The sequence below is a fragment of the Macaca nemestrina genome, chromosome 6, assembly GCF_043159975.1.
Source record: "Macaca nemestrina isolate mMacNem1 chromosome 6, mMacNem.hap1, whole genome shotgun sequence".
In the NCBI taxonomy this organism is placed as follows: Eukaryota; Metazoa; Chordata; class Mammalia; order Primates; family Cercopithecidae; genus Macaca; species Macaca nemestrina.
The window spans coordinates 97,942,191-97,964,166 of record NC_092130.1 but is presented as its reverse complement, the minus strand read 5'-3'; the positions used below and the strand labels follow the sequence as shown (position 1 = coordinate 97,964,166).

The following is a 21,976-nucleotide window of genomic DNA, read 5'->3' as shown; positions in this document are numbered from 1 at the left end:
GGCAGATAGGCACATCAAAAAATGTCCAACATCATTTGTCATTAAGGAAATAAATTAAAACCATCATGAGACATCACTACATATCTCTTAGAACAGCTAAAGTTAAAAAGACTGACCATGGAAAGTATTTGACAAGAATATAGAGGAGCTGGAGCTCACATACTGCTGGTAGGATTGTAAAATATAAAATGGCACACAGCTTGGCAAAACAGTTTCTTACAAAGTTACCATACACTTGCCATTTTATTCAGTCATTTCACTACTAGGTATTTACCCAAGGAAAAAGAAAGCCTATGTTGATACAAATACTTGTACACCAGCGTTCATAGTGCCAGCTGACTTTTGATCAACTCAGGTTTGAATTGCATGGGTCCACTTATATGTGCATTTTTTTCAACCAAGCAGATCAAAAATACAGTATTTACAGGATGCAAAACCCAACTTTTTCTATAGGCAGGTTCCACAGACAAACTGCAGAGCTTGAAGAAAATTTTGGTACCCTTGGGCAGTCATAGAACCAATCCCCCAGGTACACCAAGAGATTACTGGAGTTTTATTTGTAATAGCCCTAAACTGGAAACATCCCAAATATTTATCAACGAGTGAGTATATAAACAAATTGTAGTATATCCATATGATGGAATACTACTTCCTATAAAAGGGAATGAATTATTATTATTATTATTATTTTTGAGGCAGAGCTTTGCTCAGTTGCCCTGGCTGGAGTGCAGTGGCACAAACACGACTCACTGCAGCCTTGATCTCCCAGGCTCAAGCAGTCCTCCTTCCTCAGCCTCTTAAGTAGCTAGGACTACTGGCATGCGTCACCATGCCCAGCTAATTTTCTGTGGAGACGGAAGTCTCACTATGTTGCCCAGGCTGGTTTCAAACCTGGGTCGAGGTGATCCTTCCACCACCTCCACCTCCCAAAGTGCTGGGATTACAGGTATGAGATGCTACTTGGAATGATCGATTAATAAACTTAACAACACGAATGACTCTCAAGTTATGCCGAGGGAAAGACTTCACACACAAAAAAGCATATACTCTATGATTCCAGTTTTATAGATTGTGCATTTATTCTAAAAATTGCAAAATAATCTATAGTCTCAGACATAAATTGTTGCCTGGGGGGTAGATGAGGCTGTGGGGAGGGTGGTGGGTAGGGATCACAAAGGGGCATGAACACCCTGGGGATGAGGGATAGGTTTACTATCTTCACTGTGGTGACGATTTCACTGCTGTATCATGTATTAAAACTTATCAAATTGCTTACTTTAAATACGTCATTTATTGCATGTTCAAATACACTGTTAAAATAATAAGAAAACTAAAAGCAATCTTAAAAATTACTTCAATTCATTCCTAGACCTGGGCTTCCATGGATATCCCAATTTGAAAGCAGTCAGCTAAACGTCACATTTCAGCTTTTAGGGTAGAAACAAAGTACTGTTTCATAACAGAAATGGGATATATATGAAAATAATGATTCAATGGCTTTAGTTTAATGTATCCTGACAGGTGTTTCAGGAATGATCAGCTACACTTCCACTAGGTTTTACTTCTTTCCTTGTCCTTTCCTTCTCTTCCTCTCCCCTCCTTTCTCCTCTCCTTCGCCTTCTCACTCAGCAGTCAAAATGGGTAAGAGAACAAGGATAGCTTAATTCAGATGACACAATTATGTGGCTCATAAAGATAACATGACACCAATGTCTTCAACCACTGTGCTAGGAGGCATTCCATAGGATTTTAGACTTGCAAAAGTAGCCTTCTTTTACAGATTAAAAATCTTAGGCATTAAAATCAAGTTAAATGGCTTTCCTGGGCCACACAGCTAGAATTTGGTGACTTAAAACAAAAATTCACTTACTACCCAGTTCTAAAAGCAAAAACAAAGATGTGGGGCAGAATAAGAACCTGTAGCCTAGCCAGAATAGGCTCTAGATCTATCAATTTACTTCCATTCCACCACAGTTCTATAGGACTATCCTCTGACCAATCCACCTGTTTTTCTACTTTCCTATGTACTGTCAAGACTGTAGTTGATATGAAGTTAAAAGAACTAAAACAGTGGTTCTCAATATTCACTGCATTAAAAAAAAAATCACCTGTGGAGCTTTAAAAACGAATCATGGACCCTACACCTAGAGTAAATCTAATTGATTTGGGGTAGGTCCGTGTTCTTAAATAAACTGCATTGAAACTACTTGGAGGGCTTATTAGAATAGATTGTTGGGCCAGGTGCGATGACTCACACCTGTAATCCTAGCACTTTGGGAGGCTGAGGCAGGTGGATCACCTGAGATCAGGAGTGCAAACCAGCCTGGCCAACATGGTGAAACCCCGTCTCTACTAAAAATACAAAACTTAACTGGGCATGGTGGCGGGCGCCTGTAATACCAGCTACTGGAGAGGCTGAGGCAAGAGAATTGCTTGAACCTGGGAGGTGAAGGTTGTAGTGAGCCGAAACTGCACCACTGCACTCCAGCCTGGGCGATAGGGCGAGACTCCCTCTCAATAAAAATAGATAGATAGATTAGATAGATAGATAGATAGATAGATAGATAGATAGATAGATAGATAGATAGATAGATGGATAGATGGATAGATAGATAGATAGATAGTTGGGCTCCACCCTGGCAGTTTCTGATTTTGGGGGTCTGGGATGGTACCCAACAATTTGAATTTTCTAGCAGGTCCCCAGGTGACAGTGATGCTGCTGGTCTGTGGACCACACCTTGAGAACTACTTGGTTAGTTTTTAGTTCTTTTAGTTCAGGTAATTTTTAGTTCTTCAGGATAATATGTTCAGCCAGTTGAAAATCTTTGGTTGAAAACAGTAATTCTCCATCTCTGGAGAATCACCTGGGAATTAAAAACAACAACTGATGCCTGAGTCCCTACAAGGGATTCCTTTTCAGTTCATCTTGGGTGTAGCCTAGGCCTTGGGATTTTAAACAGCAATATATTATTTAAAAGAATCAAACCCCAGATGATTCTAATGTCCAGTCAGGGCTAAGTATCACTGAAAATTTTCTGCCTCCTCAATATATTACCATTTACCTCAAATTTCCCAAAGAGAATTGGATACTTTGACCACTATATTAACAATTTCTTTCTAACTTGTTGTCTATTAACAATGGTTTCATTCCACTTTGATTTTTTCTTTGTTTTTTTTTTAACACTGATGTTTTAATAATAGCTAATATTTACTGAATACCTGGGGTGTAGAAGGCTTGGTGCTGAGTGTTTTACCTCTTTACCAGGTGTTTCGGGTTGTTTTGTTTTTGGTTACTGAACAGTTATGCTTGAAATCTTTCCTCAGAAAGAGACCCTGCATTTTCTAGAATCAACATTGTCTTACAACTTATGGTTAATAGAGATCACATTTTATTCTGTTTCTACTGGTTAGAAGCTCTAGACAGGGTGAGAGGGGAAGGAGAGAGAAAAAGGGAAAGGGAGAAGGAGAGAAAGAGAGAGGAAGAAACATATTATAGAAAACAAGTTCTTCTGACCTGCTTCAACACTTTACGCTTAATACTTGAGTCTCTGTGAATCTTCATGGAAGTTCTTCAGAAATAGACAAAAATTCAGTATTTCCACAAGGAAAATTCCAGGAATACCTATGACTCCATCCAAAGGCAGCTGATTTTCCTTTTGCTCTTGATTAATGCATTTCTTCCATTTCCAGCTAAAAAAAAAGGCCACTGATTTTCCCCCCAAAAGTTACTTCCTTTGAAACATACCAAAAATACCATTGAGAACAATGATATGAGTTGTTTCAGGTGAAGGGTTTTTAGTTAAGAAGATTTTAAAAGTACAGATTCAATTACTTTTACCGCAGCTTTGGTCAAGGCTTCCTGGCAGGGCTCTATGGAGCACTTCCCACAAGGTGGCAGTGTTGTACGTGGCTGGAGAGCCCTCTGCTTGTGGAAGGGTTATCTTCACGGCTAAGAACATATCCCTACAGCTTTAGTTCCTGAAATACCATTTGTTTCCAGCTTCATGAGATCTGAGAGCTATCAGGAGTATATCTTTAACATTTAGACCTATGGTTTAGCAAAGTGTCTAATCAGCAGTACTTAATAAATGTCTTCTAGATGAATGGATGAATGAATGACACGTGTATCAACTTCACATAAACCAACACCAGCGGAAGGAGGCTGGGACAGCTCCAAGAGGGAAGGAAGCAAGGGCCATGCACTGTCTCCCTTTGTGATGAAAGAGTTCTTCAGTACTCCATTGTTCTTTCCCTGCTTTCTTGCAGGTTTTGACAAGAACACAATTCACCCTAATAAGGCCTGATGGCCCATCTGCTCACCCAGCCATTTTCCTCCTTAAAATGGGCAAAGCAGCTATTCTGACCCTATCATAAAACACAAAATTAGTTACAGCAAAAACATGTGGGGGAAGTGTCCATTAATAAAAGGTAACCCATACAAATAATATATGTTGCCAGAGGGAGAAATTCCTGGGCAGTCTTTCAAGTCTGATAAGCTCACTGTGGAAAAGGACTTTGTGGGGGGAAAGTAGTGGGTGGGAAAGCTCCACGATGAGGTCAGAGGGTGGCGTTCGACCTGAGCTAAAGCAATGGCCTCCCCCAGGTCACTTTCCCTCTCTGTGCTTCAGTTTCCCCACTTCAGATGGGGGAGGGGAGTACCAGCTGATCCCCCGGGACTGATCTAGCTCTGACATAGTCTGCTTCTACCTTTTCTTCACATCATGGCTTAAACGATCATTGTGTAAATGCCTAAGGGTAAACCAGAAAATTCTATATGTTTGCTTTGAAGGGAAAGAAGTAGCTGATTTCAAACAATTGTAAAATGCCAAGGTTTTTGCTGTGTTTGTTTTGGTATCAAACATAAATATCTCTCTGTATTAGCTGTTGCTTCTGTTCTCCTATAGCATCGATTTTCTGAAGAAATATAGGCTTACAGTATTTAAAATGTTATATGAAGCCAGTTTGGGTAACATTTTAGTTTTTAGGCACAGGACTTGAATGGTCAAGCTACAAAGCTTAGTTTATAATTTTAATAAGTTTTCCAGGAATCTGTTTCATAATATAGACTGCTACGAAAACCACCAAAGTTGATCTAATCTATTCACCTTTCTTGGAGATTAGCAAGCATCATTATGAGTAGGTTAATACCAACTAGCCACTTGAATTGACATAACTGAAAAAGACTGGCTCAGTTGGGGGCCAGGTCCTTGGGATACAAGGACTTTTACCCTATAAAATCATTAGGAATTAACTTTGTGACACTTGAATGGGACACAACAATTCAGAAATTATAAAAACATGCCAGAAATCAAAACTAGTATCTGTCAAACAACTAACTTCATTCTGAGATGAGTTTTGGTTATTTGGCCATATAACGTAACTAACAAATACACAATCCACCCCTGCTAATAATCGTAAAAGATTTTTGAAAATCCCATTTCAATACCAGGGGATTATTTATCTATGCCTTATCCCTAAACAATAATATCTGAACACTGAAGCAAAAGAATCAGTTATCTATCTACCTATTTGTGACCAACAACAGAAATTTAGCACTTTCAGGAGTCGGGCCATTTTTAACCTTATTTGAAATAGCTAAAGTACGGCTTCTGCTATCAGAGGGAGCAATCTGCTGCTAGGGTCTGCCCAAATTCCAAGCACCTGCTTTCTCTGGTCTGGAGGCAGATGGTACATCATAAAAATAAAAGCCATGGGGAGAATGTACAGAAAGATATTCCCTTTAAAACCCTTTAGGAGGCTCTTTTTCCTAAAATCTCATACTATAAATACACGTTTTATGTTAATATTATAGCTGAGAATTTGGGAACTGACGCAGGGTCATGAAAAAGGTTTCCTTGGCCTGATTGAGTCATATACATGTATTCACGTATTTCCACAGGATGGGAAATCAGTCTTTAGCTTATAACCACCTAGGGCAGGACGTTTTATTTTTGGAGTTCTAACAATTGTCCTAAACAGTAGCCGCTGCTGCCCTTGTTCTTCAATACTACCACTCACCACAGCTCTATTAAGTTCTTTATTATCATTCTTAGGCACTGCTCAATGGAGTAACCTCATTTATATTTTTAAGACTTGTACATATGAGGTTGGCTTTAATAAATTGGCCTCGTGATATGCTTTTCCACCGTAATTATTTAGAGTAATGCTTCTCAAACCTTAGATGCATGAGAATTCCCTGCAGGGGCTGTTAAAACAGATTTGTTGGCCTGACTCCCAGAGATTCTGATTTAGTAGTTCTAGGGTGGGACCTGAGAATTAGCATTTCTAACAAGCTCCCAGTGAGGCTGATGCTGTTAGTCTGAAGGCTACATTTTAAGAACCACTGATGTAGGAGTTCCCTTTGGAGTGTCTTATCAGTTATGATTCTTTGGGCTTGTATTAGTTTCTTGTTTATATTCAGATGTTGCAGTTACACACAAAGATGCTTGACAAGCAGATGGACAGATCTGCTGAAGCGAGGCTGCTCCACGCTGTGAGTATCCAGAAGGATCAATGAATGCAGTATGTTTGATCAGCTAATGTGCAATTTCCCGAGTCACCAGGAGTTACTGTAAAATACACAACATGGCGCACTTCCAACATGAATGTCTACTAGAATCTGACAGGTAATCATCTTATCCTTACTAATTTTTCTCTTAGAATTTAGATTTAGCCCTTAAAGATGGTGGACTCTGCTATCTTAAATCTGCAAGCACACTCCAATAGTTTGAACTAAGCAAATGTTGACAAAAGAGTAATATGACACAATTGAGCAATGCTAGTATTTATGTTCACCTTGTTTCTCCTATAACCCATACTTGGTTAAAGTTTAAAGCATGGCTCTGTCACAAAATAGCATCGTAATGTTAAGATTTACTTCAAGTACCCTTTGGAATGTAAACATACCTTATTTAACTTCACAAAATATTCCAGTCCAGCTTCCAAAGGATTTGTATCACAGTTCATCTAAAAAGGAAACACACATTTTAAATCTTAGATGAGTGCAAATCATTTCGGTAACATCACTTTCATATTTGTTTTTAGGAGAAAGAACACTTTTTGATTTTTCAACACAGATTCTAAAGAAAGGCAAACTATAGACTGGTTTTGAAAATAATTTTTTAACCCAAAATTCAATGTAGCCTTTCAGCAAAACTGGTCATTTGAATATAACAAATATAGAAACTAAAATTCACTGTGTTTCCACAGCTCTCTCATTTTAATAAACATCTGAGGGAATGCACGCGATGTTCCTTCTAGAAACAAGATTTTCACATGTTTTTATGTAATAATTTTACATAACTACGTTTTGAAAAGTTATTAAGCAATTTACTTATCTTACAATTAATCAAGAATCAGGGTAAGGCGGAGGGAAAGCAGATGGTAGGAAGGTGGCTGATAAGAGTTCAGGAGAGGAGAAAGGAAAAAGCAGTTTGAATTTCTATCTCTTCAAATGCGGCCAAGTCACTGTGATAGCTACCAAGTCAGGGCTAACGGCAGTATTTGGTAATAGACCTGAATTTAATGGTTTTGTTTCTTTCTTTGTTTTGTTGTTCTCTTTGCAGTGAGAGAACTAGTCTAAACCCCCTAAAAGTAGTCAAACTTTTAAAGCAACACAGCACCTACATAAACCAAATGAAGGAATGCTTGTTTTACATGACATAAAACGTTGCCTCATATTTCTTAATCAATTTGAGCTATTCTAAAATTATTTTTATCTGTTCAAAATTTCAGAATTTCTTCAAATAAAAATAAAAATAAAAATGAAGCACACAGGATTGCAGTACCAACACTAGAGGGCGCTGTGGCACTGCTGGGAAACTGGAGGGACTAGGGAAGAAAAGCGCTCCAGAGGAGGTCGCAGGGAGAGGAAATCTGAAAAAATAAAAGGCAGGAGGGTGGAGAAATGTCTGACTCTCAAAGGGCTGCTCCCGCTGCTTCATTACCCGGAGAGTGTGGGGACAGCGCTGTCCTCCGTTTCTGTCCTGCGCCTAGCCTCGCCTCAGTCCCCAGTTGTAGCTAGAGAATCCCCTAATAGGGGACCTCTCACAGAGACCTTGCCCACTTGCTTCTGCGTACTCTAAATGCCCCCGGGGTTCCTGCCTGGGCTTTGAAACACACTCTCCCCTCCAATCAAATGCACTTTATTATGTGCTTGGCACTTCCTAGACTCTCTCTACTATCTATGATAATTCTGTAGCATAAAAAAATCCATTTCTTAGAAAAGCAAACAGAAGTTCTGGAGGGTTAGGCCAGATAGCTGGTGCGTGGTGGGGGAAAAATTCAAACCCAAGAGTCCCCACTCTGAGTCCATCTTTTACCACTATCCCTTATCTTACCTTTCAGGCCTAAAACCTCAGTGTCTTCCAAAGAAACAGCTAGTACATCTGAAATAGTGAATGGGTCCAGAGATAGCCTGCCACATTGGAAATAAAGCAGGAGAACAGAGTTTAAATCACAGGTTGGCCACTTACTAGGTAATCTGGACCAAGTGGTTCTCTAAGTCTCAGTGTTATTATGTGTAAAATAGAGGTAATGGAGAGTTGAGAAGAAAAATGAAATCATGCATATGAAAATATGTAAATGGTTAAAGCACTACACAAATAGAAACTTTTTTTTTTTTTTTGAAACGGAGTCTCACTCTGTCACCCAGACTGGAGTGCAGTGACGCAATCTCAGCTCACTGCAACTTCTGCCTCCTGGAGTCAAGCAATTCTCCTGCCTCAGCCTCCCGAGCAGCTGGGACCACAGGTGTGCATCACCACACCCGGCTAATTTTTGTGTTTTTAGTACAGATGGGGTTTCACTGTATTGGCCAGGCTAGTCTCAAACTCCTGGCCTTGTGATCCTCTCACCTCGGCCTCCCAAAGTGCTGGGATTACAGGTGTGAGCCACCGCGCCCAGTCGTACAAATAGAAACTCTTAATAACCATTATTAATGGTGGAGGAAGGCTGGACCACCACATTCTGGACCATCACTCCTGCCCCTCGGAAAGGAGTGTTAATTCACCAAAAGGTACAAGATAAGAAGAAAATGAAGACGGGCAAAATGACAGAGGAGGAGAGACTTTGAAAAGTGTTACTCTAATGCCACGAGGCAGGCAGGCTCCCCACAGTCCAAGACAGATTGTCTAGGGCTCTCAGCCAGCTAGGATGAATTAAGGCAGAATAAACATGATGTCAGAATTCCACTGAAGTTTCACTTGAGAAATTAAGGAGAAAAACCTCTTTCCCTAATGAAATAAAGTTATCTAATGATACGTAATTTCTCTTACAGCCAAAACCAACATTATTGCAGTTCAAACCAGTCCTTATATAAAAATGAGATAAATAAACATAAAATATTAATAAAGATGGTAGCATTTCAAACCTCTGACCCCCAGGCTCTGAAGGCTTTCTCCAGGCGTAAGGCATTCATGGCATAGGTTCCAAAATTGTCGATTTCCTCCTCCTGGCCTGCATTCATGATAGCGTCATACAGCGCCACAGAATCTTCTCTTCTGTGGTAGAGTTCCCAACCCAGCTCACCTGAAATAAACCCACAGGTGCCGCAGCACAGCAAGAACAATGATCACTAGATCTAATGTGCATTAGCTAGAACACATAAAAGCAGGAGAAATTCCACTTAAGCAACATAGGCATTGTCAGTCTCTAAAAAGACCAGCTCACAAAAAGTTACAAGACCCCACTGCAAAGAAACCCACCATATCACAGATGCATTCGTGCTGATCATGACCCCCATGTAGGTGGTGGTATGCAGGACACCTCTTGTCATGACACAGAAAGACTGTAATGCAGGAATTATTCTCCACCCTGGACCCCAGCTTTCTAATGAGGCTTGACTGTTTTCCGGGACAATGACGTTAGGTGAATAGTTAGCATGGCACAGTTTATCAAGGCAACGAGTTCAAGGTTTAAACCAACCCCTTGCCCAAAAATCATAAGCTTAAAAATATAGTCAATTAAGAATTATTCAAGTTATCCTCATAGTGAGAAAGCCATACTCTCGGACTTCTCCCCCTCCCACTTCTTCCCTAGTCATTTCATTCACCAGTAGAGCTGTGGGCAAAAATCAAAAGAAATGAAATTTAACCCAAAAAATTCTGCTTATTTTTCTTGTTCTTGTTTCATTTTTGTCTTATTTTGTTGTTGTTGTTGAGACAGGGTCTCACTATGTTGCCCAGGCTGGTCCTGAACTCCTGGGACAATCAATCAGTCCTCCCACTATGGCCTCCCAAAGTGCTGGGATTACAGGTATGAGCCACTGCATCCAGCCCTGCTCATTTTTTATTCTAGAATTTGCCAAGGTTGGGTGGAAGAAGGGCAGGGAAAAGGTATAGCAGCAGCCCAGGGAAGAGCCATGGTCTTCAATCTGTGTTCTCATTTCCCAAGGTGGAAGGCTCATGGTAAGGTGTTTTTATGGGATACCACAGAATAGGAGCAACATATAATTGAATGAATGCTTGGGCATGCAGTACTCCTGTGAGAGACAAGGAGTTCTAGAAAAACTTAGAAGGGAGCCCAGAGCACCACTGGGGAACTGAAGAGCATTCATTCATCTCTGTATCAAATACCTACCATGTGCAAGGTTAGGTGCTAGATGAAGACTTCTCAGTGAACTTACAGTCTGGAACGAAAGACGGATTGTTGGCAATGCTCTAGGAGAGGTACCTGATACCTTCAAAATGGTCTCTATGGGAGATTCTAGCTCCAGGAGACCATCTTGAATGTTTGCAGATAGAGTTGGCTGGCCTGACTATTTCAGCCAATCCTCTTCCCACTTTTTTTTTTTTTTTTTTTTTGAGATGGAGTTTCACTCTTGTTGCCCAGGCTGGAGTGCAGTGGCGCCATCTTGGTTCATATAACCTCCACCTCCTGAGTTCAAGCAATTCTCCTGCCTCAGCCTCCAGAGTAGCTGGGATTACAGGCATGCGCCACCACGCCCAGCTAATTTTGTGTGTTTTTAGTAGAGACGGGGTTTCCCCATGTTGGTCAGGCTGGTCTTGAACTCCTGACTGCAGGTGATCCGCCCGCCTCAGCCTCCCAAAGTGCTGCAATTACAGGTGTGGGCCACAGCACCCAGCCCCCACTTTTTTATCTGTCCTTCCAGATGGTAGGCAGCTATGGGACTGGAGCAACAACTAGAAATCTGTGGAACCACTTTCAAGATGAGGAGTGAATAGACAGACTTGACATAAGAGTTGGGCAGAACAAAAACCTTCCTCCAAAGTCGCATGGACAAACGTGAGTGTGAGTGTGCACATGTGTACATGCCCACACATTTGTGGTGACATGACCTTTTAATTTTAAAATTTAAATTGACCTTTTAAATTTCAGAGACTTACTCCAGGTTATTTTCCAATCTTACCAGTATAAGATATCCTAATAGCAGTGACAGGAATGTTGGAAACCTTTAAGGACTTGGTTTGAAGAAACTTGAAAAAGTCATCACTGAGATCTTCAGAGGTCAGTTTCTGAAGGACCTTTCTTGCCTGTGGCCCAGCAACACCAAGGACTCCAAGCTCATCGGTTATGTTTTTAATTTCAACATCATATCCACCTTTGACTGCTTCTTCTTCAATCCATCTGTGTTTCAGTCATGAACATGGTGTTAAATATTGCTTGAATAATGTACCTTGGTAACAAATTATTTCTCTGAAGACATGCTTTGTGTCTAGAGTTATCAGAAAGTCCCCAGAGTGTCATTTCATGAAATCACACTGATGTATAAAGTTGAGGAAACTGAGCCCCTGAGATGTTAAGTGATTCTCTTTAAATCACCCACTTATAAATTTGGGGGGTAATTTTTCACAGTACAGAAGGATCCTTCAATTTAATGAGCTCTGCTGCACAATTCTTTTAAATAGTGACACAGCCCTTTTGCATTTAAACTAATGATTCAGCCTTCAAAAATTAATTTAAACCCAAATTTTCTCTAATACCTGTACACAGGAGTATACTCATGTTGCTAAGGGATAATCATGTGCCTGCCACAGGACACGTAATTGCTCTGACAATCACAAGGAAAAGACAGAAACTCTAGTTTCAATTTATATGGCTTGATGAGTTATTGGGACCCAGCTATAGGGCTGGTTTCTAATTTATTGAGCAGTCCTTGAGCTGTCTAAGTATATCACAAAATGTTCATCTGGATTTACACAAAGCTAAGCTATTAAGATGGCCCGAGTACTTCTTGGATTGGAGCATATAATTTGCATCACTTTACACCTAAGGCGAGAATCTGTCAGAGTAAGACATTTATTAAACAATAATATTCCAAATGTTTTCGGAATATTAGACTAAAGACTTTATAGTAGAATAAAGATTCATGTAAACGTTGGACTTGGCAGGTCAGCAACTTAGATCTAGCTGTGGGCCAGAAAGCACAAAGCATCACAAAGGACAAAGATAATTTAGGAAGGCAGCTTACAGAAGTGGACCGAATGTGGACATCAGAATCAAAAAGCTCGGGTGAGTAAGTTCCCTTAATTCAAACCTCGGTTTCCTTATCTGACCATGGGAATCATATAAACCTTGCAATATATTAAGAGAATTTATTAAGGTAATGTCTAAAAAAGGTTCTGGCACATTGATGATGCCTAATAAATGGAAATAATATTATTAGAACCAGTAACCTATGGATGAATTACCTTTGGGAGGGGCAGAGGCCCTCACTTCTAATATTTTTGTATAAAAAACATAAAGTTTATTTGAAACCATTAGGTTTAAGAAGAAATAAAGTTGTACTTTCGAGTACTGGTGAAAAGAAAAACTCAATGTAAGATTGAGTCAATATATAATGTGTACAAAATTTTCTTACTAGGTGTGCACTTACCTAAGATCGTGAAGTTCTGATCCAGAGCCAGTAATTAAAAGAAACTCCCCAGGAGATTGGTGAGAAACAGTCAACTCAGCATACACTCGACCTTTGGGTGTTAACATGTGACTTATATTTGTAAAACCCACCTACATAAAAAAATTTTAAATTACCTTAGGATGAACTAAAAATCGCATACATCCTTTTAACACCTATTTAAATAACAACATGGGTGTTAAGAATGAAAACTATCTGACTCTTACCATTCGTATCAATTGTATGAATTATCTGTAAACCTAAACCCAACAGTAACTTGAAGTTCTCCATTTAAACAATCATTTAAAATTCTTTGTCATTTAAAAGTTATTCTTCATTTAATTGCAGAATTCAATTTTAAGTTACCATCAAAACAATCAAGCAAAGTCATAAGGTCCTTGGATGAGAATTCACTCAACAAAAATTTAAATTTGAAAATTAGCTTGTAGGCCAGGTGTGGTGGCTCATGCCTATAATCCCAGCACTTTGGGAGGCTGAGGTGGGTGGATCACCTGAGGTCAGGAGTTCAAGACCAGCCTGGCCAACATATAGTGAAACCCTGTCTCTACTAAAAAAATACAAAAATTAACTGGGCCTGGTGGTGCATGCCTGTAGTCCCAGCTACTTGGGAAGCTGAGGCAGGAGAATCGCTTGAACCTGGAAGGAGGAGGTTACAGAGAGCCAAGATCACACCACTGCATTCCAGCCTGGGTGACAGAGCAAGACACTGTCTCTCAAAAAGAAAGAAAATTAGCTTGTATACTTTTGGTCAGTTGAAGAGTTCTAGTGTTCTTCCAGAAATCATTAGGTGAACTAAAATAACATGTGGGTTTGGTCGGGGGGCGGGGGAAATGAGAGGATGAAGAATTAAATAGGTCAGAATCCTGGACCTTGTATCCCTACAAGGCTATTTACCTTTGGAATGACATTTGCAAAGAGATGGTCCAGTAGTCTAATGGAATCTTGGCCTTTGATATTAAACTTGCCAAACGGTGATAGGTCAGTTACCCCTACTCTTTGCATAACCTGTTTATACTCTGAGCCCACAGGCTCAAACCAGTTTGTGCGACGAAAACTTGGCCTGAAACACAACATTTAGTGTCATAAAACAACTGCCGTTCATTTTTCAAATTACAGAATAGGGTATTTTAATAAGCCCTACTCATCTAGAAAATCCTATGGGCAGTGGGGAGTGGGACTCTGGGAGGCGGGACCATGCAACCTGAAATTCTGTTCTGCAAATCATTCATGTATGTTGGAATCTAATCTTTTAAAGTTACTCATTTATCCCTTTGACCCATTTCACAGTGAGTAAAGTGCTGATTAACTGGAAAATAAGATACAATTCATGGGCTCTCAGATCTGGAAGAGAGTTTAGAAGTCAACCAGTCTGATGGTTTTCAATCCTAGATGCATATTAGAATCATCTGGAGAGCTTTTTAAAATGAGCCTAATTATATCAGTGTCTGGGTTGGGGGGCGGGGTGGAGCTATCTGGTTCAGTGCTTCTCAAACATTAATGGGAATACAAATCACTTGCACTTGTTAAAGTCCACATTCTGAAGCAGCAGGTATGGTGTGGGACCCCACAGTCTGCATTCTCCCAGGCTCCCAGGAGATGCCTATGCTGTTGGTCCACACCTGGGGTACACAAGGATCTGGTCCCAAATCTTCATTTTTCAGAGAAAAGGCACAAAATGATTTCCAAGGCCTTTGCATTAGTTAATGACAGAGCCAGACCTGGAACAAAGGTCTCTTGACTCATTACTAAAGTTCTTTTCTGCTTTACGAAGTGGACTTCTAATGTGGTGTTTTAACTTCAGAGCAGGATGCCGTGTCTGTAACATGAATTATCAGTAGTTTAATTATTAAATGGTAGAAGAAACTTAGGCCAGATCCAATCAGCAGTAAGTGAAGAGTAGAAGTGATATATTAGAGTCATTTAGGAAAAACCAAATCAGTATTTGGCCACTAGATAATCTAGATTGGCTGCCTGTAGAGCCCAAATTCTCTGCTATACTTTGTACCAATTAGATCTAGTCTTAAAATAGCAAAACCTATTGTAAAAAGCAAAATGACGGCTCAAAAATAAGGATAACATAACTTCCAAATTTGCACCTTGTTTTCCCTTGGTCTGTGGATTCTCTTGAGGAAAAAATATATAATCGCTATTAATCCAAAGTACAACAATGGCAGGTAGCACTTTAGCAGAACTCAGAGAACTGTTTTAGTGGCATACTTTATGTTTTCGCTTAACCTGGAATGCTATGCAAGTGATCTTTTCCCCTAATTTATCAACTGTGCATATAATTTGCATGGCTCAGTGCACACACTCTAGAATGCAGTTGCTTTGAGCAATTTCAGGATGAACAGAAAATCCCAAACCACATTTTGTGGTTATACACAATGTGATTCCATGAAGCATCCTAAAATACAGCAAACCTTTAGGAGCCAACTGAAGCCATGTGGGAATTTGGAGGGGGGTTGGAAGGTTCCTCTGAGCTTCTGGTAAATGCCAAGAGGCTTCGCCAAGGCCGGCTATAGGACGCGCAGGGCCACATAAGTCCTAGATGTGGGCCAGTGTCCTGTGGGCTAGACTAATGCCACCACTGCCAGAGAGTAATTTTTGTAGGACAAGGCTCAGTGCTCCTTGGAATAGGGTGGAGAAATGGAGTGTAAGGGAGAATCAGCACTTTTTGCTGTCCCATTATTTCATCCCTCAGTCAGAACCGCAGGCAGGTAAAGTCCTTCTCCCACCTGTATTGAGTGTCCTGGCCCAGTTTGTAGAACCAGTGTGGCTGCTCCCAGCCAGCATGGAACCCCATGGAACACTTAGACTCCAGCCTTTGGTAGAGCCCACTGACTCGTTGAGTGGGTCTCCCAGCAAACCGTTCTTCTTTAGGGTAACCAACTGAAAAAGGAAAATTGGTACTATAAATCACATATAGCCAAAACAAGATACTTTGATGGGATTCCAAGTATGGAAATACAGTACTTAAAATCCAGATGCATAAACATACATACATACATACATATATACATACATATGAATGATTTATGCAGAAAACAGAGCTGTCATTTATATGACTCATCAAAGAGTAAAGTAAAAATATATTTAAAATTTAAAACTAGTGAGGCATTCCACATGTTAAATATATACATCCATATACATTCCTTGTTATGTTTTAGGGGCACAATGCATTTTGGAGTCCCTAACTACCGCCATCCCAGTGAATAGAATAAAGACCATCTAAAGTCAGAGATGCTACAATTCAATTCTGTCAACACTTTGTAGACAACAGTACATTTGTACCTTACCAATATTGTTGAATCCATATGATTCTCTTGCTTTGGCCTCAGTGTACTGGGTGGTTGTCCATTTGCCATAGCGATTTGGATCCAATTCTATCAGATCAAAAGGAGGTTCTCCATGCAGGATCCAGTCACTGAGATATTTCCCTACCCCACCAGCGTGGATTATGCCATATCTTTCAAATACAGGGATAGAAAACCCATTACTAACACATGTAGTTTTCAAATGAAACATGCTCAAAATATTTTACAGGGCTTCAAAGTTGGACTGTTCTGCACTAATCAGAACACCCAAGTAACATAATCTCTACGGAACAATTTTTTCCTTAAAAGTGACATGTTTAGGCATCCAAATTAAATGTGCCTGACTTGATAGCTAGTTTATTTACAGTTTCAAGAGATGTACACCTGCAAAATAGCTCCTTATTGGGCAGGGCACAGTAGCTCACACCTATAATCCCAGCACTTTGGAAGGATCGTTTGAGACTAGGAGTTTGAGACCAGCCTGGCCAACAAAGTGAGAACTCATCTCTACAAAAAGAATTAAAAAATTATCTGGGCATGGTGGCACAAGACTGTGGTTCCAGGTACACGGGTGGCTGAGGCAGGAGGATAACTTGAGCCTAGGAGATAGATGCTGCAGTGAGCCATGTTCACACCACTGCACTCCAGCCTGGGTAATGAAGTGAGACCCTCTCTCAAAAAACAAAACAAAACAAAAAATCCACCAACAACAAACAAAATAGCTCTTTATGGGGAAAAGGCTCGATGATCCTTGACTAGTAACTAATAAGAATTTTGCTTTAGGAAAACTAAGGGTTGAAGCCAGGATGCAAACGGGCACGTGTCTGGTATCCAAACAGCCCTCCTGAGGTATGATTATCCTGACTGGTAGGAAACACGGTGGGAGAAACGTGTGTACTGTGGTGTCCCATCCATCTCTTCTCAGACTCAAGTTAGTTTTGACCTCCTTAGACAATGATCTCTGTGCAAGGAACTTGAGCCATTGTCTTAGAAACATTCAAGCAAAGAGGCCCTCACCTGAGGACTTGTGGAAAGAGGTAGAAAGGAACACTGTCTCTTGTATTTTGCAACTAATAGGCCACTTGATGGGGAAGATGGGCTTGTTTTCTATTTTCCTAAGATGATACTTTAAAATCAAGAGCATGATGTAGAAAATAAAGGGGTTTTGACATCAGAAAAGGGATCGGTTTTACATTGGCCATGTATAGTTCTACCCACTCACTCTTGTTTAATGAAGGCCTCTACCGTGGGTTCATCTGTGGTTTAAGTCAGGAGCTTTCAAGGAACTGAATGAGCAGAGAGTCAAGGGGAGAGAACGAAGAAAAGGGGATACACAAGGAGACATCAAGACACAGAAATGCTAGTATCCCAAACAACAACAACTTAGCCAGAACCACAGCTTCTAAGAGCATGGGAGGAACTTTAGCAAACATTGAAAATGTTAACTTTTCCCACAACAAGACACCTGTTTTGCTTTCATAAAAATGAGTGCCTACATTTTATAGAAGACTTTCTCAAAGAGAATAAAAAAAACAGCAATTTACATTCCTTTGGGCAGTTTAATAGACATGAGGCATCCAATTATCCACAAACAACCTCTCTAAATTTTAAGAAAGCAAGAAAAATTAATAAATATATGCTTAAAATGTTTATTAAAGTTAGCACATTCACTTAACCAGGCTCAATGCCCATATAGAACAGGTACCATTTTTGAGAGCTATATTGTTGACAAGACTTGAAGGCTTATGAAGTTCTACGAACACTGAGTGCCTCCCATTTACCAGGCAGAGTTTCCATCTAACACGTAGAAGCTGATTTACGCTTTAGCAAGTCTGTTTTAAGGAGAAAGATAAGCCCACCACACAGAGGCTAAATAAAGTAACACAGCAGTAAAGAGTAGATGCAGGATACAAATTCACTTATCTGACCCTGGAGCACATGCTCCTTGTTATTGGACTTTTCTGTCTTCAGTGGTTCTCAATCTTTGTTGAGCCAGGACACACACTCAGAAACAGCACTGTCTGTATTTTCGCAGACTCCCAGGGCAGAGCCAGGGGTGCTTTGATTTTCTATGGCCTGGCTGCTATACCATCATGTTCTTTCCCTTTCAACCATGCACATGAGCAAACAAATGGGCAGAGTGCTGTTATTTGGGTGGGAGTAGGGTGGAGGGGAATCCTGAATCAAATCTAATTTATTTCTAAAAAGTAAATATTTTACAAACAAGTTATCCAACCATTAACAAGCTTTACGTAAAATTCCATACAATTGAGTACTATGAACTACACATGGCCAATGTAAAACCGATCCCTTTTCTGATGTCAAAACCCCTTTATTTTCCACATCATGTTCTTGATTTTAAAGTATCATCTTAGGAAGATAGAAAACATCTCTGGAGAATCCCTGGCTCAGTAGCTAAAAGTATAAAAGCATGGGGAAAAGATCTGGGTATGATTCTTATTCTGCCACTGTTAGCTGGGTGACCTTGGGCAAGTTATGTAACCACCCTGCGCTTCATTCTTCCGTGCACACTTTCTTTATGGTGCTGGCGGAGAATTAATTGCCAAGGCATTTAAAAGCACTTAGTACACTGCAAGGCACATAGTGGGCAAAGAATACATGGTGGCTATTGGGCCCTTTTATGACCAGTTGAAAGGATTTTAATAAGGAAGTAAGGTGTGAAGTGAAAGTAGAAGGGAACTTAAAGAGGAGAGGACAGTTAGGTTCTTCTTCTGTCTCTAGCATTAATCTGCAGAATTCCAGATTCTTCTCCATGGCCCTAGGCTGCTATGCTTTTTGAGTGTTTGTATCTGCTTTTTATAACTCTGTTAAATGACTGGATGTTGCATCTTATAGCACTCTCCCCTCTTTAACTTTGCTGTTTATAATCTGTTCTAACCCAAGAAAATCAGATTCAATTAAATACAATTCATAAGACATTTTTTGGGCACTGTGTTAGTCACCTAGAAGCAGAAAAACTTGTTGGAATTGTGAGTAAACAAATGTCCAAAGTAAAATAGCTCTGGCTGAGGATATTCTGTGAGTAAGGTAAATGGGCACTGGCACATATGTAAGCAGTTTGCAAACACCTACTTCCCTGAACTGGCTGTACCAAGAATTACAGATAATACTACAATAAAATACAGATTCCTGGGTCCCCTCTCCAGACCACTAAATCAGAATCTACAGGAGTAGTATCTGGAAATCTGTTTGTTTGCTTGTTTGTTTTGATTCAACACATCTTTCATGGCGCTATAGACTGAGTGTTTGTATCCTCCCATAATGCATCTGTTGAAGCCCTAATCCCCAGTGTAATGGTATTTAGAGATGGGGCCTTTGGGAAGTACTTAGGGTTAAATGAGGTCATGAGGGTGGGGCCCTCATGATAGGATTAGTGTCCTTCTATGAAGAGACACCAGAGAGGTTCCTCTCTCTCCACACACACACCCACCCACCAAGGAAAAGCCACATGAGCACATAGCCAGAAGGTGGCCATCTGCAAGCCAGGAAGAGAGCCCTCACCAGAACTCTGCCATGATAGCAGAGTCCCTGATCTCAGACCTCCAGCCTCCAGAACATGAGGTGCCAGACCTCCAGCCTCTGGAACTGTGAGAAAGTAAATTTCTGTTGTTTAAATCACCCAGTCTCTGGTACTTTGTTATGGCAGCCCAAGCAGACTAAGCCACATGGGTTCTAGTGACAAATAATAGGAATTTCACAGATGAGAGGTATAGGAGATAAAAAACATTCATGTGACTAACCACATGGTCAAGACTCTGCTTTTTAACATGTTCCTCAGATTATTCTGCTCCTCACCCAGGTATAGGAACCACTGGCCTCCAGAACCATGGAATGAGTGTACTGATATAAGCCAGGAGGGGCAGCTAATGGGGGTATTCCGTTATATTACATAAGAAATATCTTAGAAAGCTCAACTTTAGGTAAGGGGAAGGCTTTTTTTGTTTAGACCAAACCTGTCAAAGACAGGGAGGCACTTTGCCCACCCCCACTCCCACCTGTTATCTTCTCCACCCACCTCCCAGTATCCATGACCTGAGAAAATTAGCCAGAGCAATCGGGGGGGAGTCTGACATCAGTCACATGCAAACAGATATGATTTCTAGGTTATAAGTAACTTGTTCTAGAGGAAGCAATTTTCTACTTTCCTTAGCAATTAGTTAATAGGTGTTCCATATGAGATCAGTGATTCTATCTGCTCAGAACATGCCTTACAGTCAATGATCTTCAATTTCTATTATTTAATACTAAAATTCAATTGGAATATCAAAGAGAATAAAATACTTAGGAATAAATTTAACAAAAGACGTGCAAAACTTTTACTCTGAAAACTACAAAACATTGTTTAAAGAAATTTTAAAGGACCTAAGTAAATGGAAAGACATTTCATGTTCATGGATCAGAATACTTAACATTGTTCAGATCTCAATAGTCCCCAAATTGATCTACAGATTCAATGCAATCTCTATCAAAATCTCAGCTGGCTTCTTTGCATAAATTGACAAACTGGTCCTAAAATTTTTGGGACTTCCAGCCAAAACAATCTTGAAAAAGAACAAAGTTGGAGGATTCACACTTCCTGATTTCAGAAATTACTACAAAGCTAGTAACTTCTAGTAACAGTAATTAAGAGAGGGTCAGCTGGGTGTGGTGGCTGATGCCTGAAATCCCAGCACTTTGCGGGGCCGAGGTGGGTGGATCACTTGAGGTCAGGAGTTTGAGACCAGCCTGGCCAGCATGGCAAAACCCCATCTCTACTAAAAATACAAAAATTAGCCATGTATGGTAGTACGTGCTTGTAATCCCAGCTATTTGGGAGGCTGAACCAGGAGAATTGCTTGAATCTGGGAGGTAGAGGTTGCAGTGAGACAAGATTGTGCCATTACCTGGGCAGCAGAGCGAGACTCCGTCTCAAAAATAAATAAATAAATAAATAAAAGACAGTGTAGTAGTCACATAAAAATAGACACAGATGAAGGAGCAGAATTGAGAATCTAGAAATCAACCCATACATCTATGGTCAATTTATTCTTTATACAGATGCTGTGGTATAATAAAAATTAAATATTTGGTCTTTGTCCCCAGTTCCTGACACAGGGTTCATAAAACATTTGAGATTTACTCTTTTTTGAATGTTAATGAGATAGGTCTTGTGGAGAGAGGACAGCAGCCCTAGGTAGCTTCAGGTTGGGGGCTGGTTGCGAGAAAACCACGTGATTAGAGATTTAGAACTTTCAGTCTCACTCCGTACTCCAACCTCCAGGGAGTGGAGAAGGGATATTGAGTTCAGTCACCAATAATAGTTTAATCAATCATGCCTACATAATGAAACCGCCATAAAGACCTAGACATGGGGTTCAGAGAGCTTCTGGGTTGGTGAACACAGTGATGGGCTAGGAAGGCGCCTGGAAAGGGCCTGGGGGCACTGCACCACCCACCTCTAACCCCTCACATTTTGCTCTATGTATCTCTTCCGTTTGGCTACTCCTGAGCTGTATCCTTTATAATAAAAGAGTAAACATAAGTATTTTCCTGAGTTCTGTGATTGGTTCCAGAAAAGTATCAAATCTGAGGAGAGGGTTGTGGGAACACCCAGTTGGTCAGAAGTATGGGTGTCTCCCACGACTTGAGACTGGTGTCTGAAGTGAGAGCGGTCTTGTGGAACAGATCCTGTAACCTGTGGGGTCTATGTTAATTCCAGGAGTTGGTGTCAGAATTGAATGGAATTGTTGGACACCCAGTTAGTACTGGAGAATTGGAGAACTGGTTG

The 21,976-nt window shown here is 40.4% G+C and overlaps 1 protein-coding gene across 2 annotated transcripts in view; it reads right to left on the bottom strand.

The window, feature by feature from the left end:
• The window catches only part of LOC105475093 (dimethylglycine dehydrogenase), a 70,156-nt gene that overhangs the window by 19,341 nt on the left and 28,839 nt on the right, over positions 1 to 21,976 (bottom strand). For both annotated transcript variants that reach the window (XM_011730087.3, XM_071098780.1), the window contains exons 8-14: positions 16,171 to 16,340; positions 15,610 to 15,763; positions 13,769 to 13,934; positions 12,836 to 12,966; positions 11,369 to 11,586; positions 9,371 to 9,528; positions 6,907 to 6,966 (exon numbers count right to left, since the gene is read on the bottom strand). In XM_011730087.3, coding sequence (XP_011728389.2) covers positions 6,907 to 6,966; positions 9,371 to 9,528; positions 11,369 to 11,586; positions 12,836 to 12,966; positions 13,769 to 13,934; positions 15,610 to 15,763; positions 16,171 to 16,340 — 1,057 coding nt within the window. The remainder of the gene's footprint in view (positions 1 to 6,906; positions 6,967 to 9,370; positions 9,529 to 11,368; positions 11,587 to 12,835; positions 12,967 to 13,768; positions 13,935 to 15,609; positions 15,764 to 16,170; positions 16,341 to 21,976) is intronic.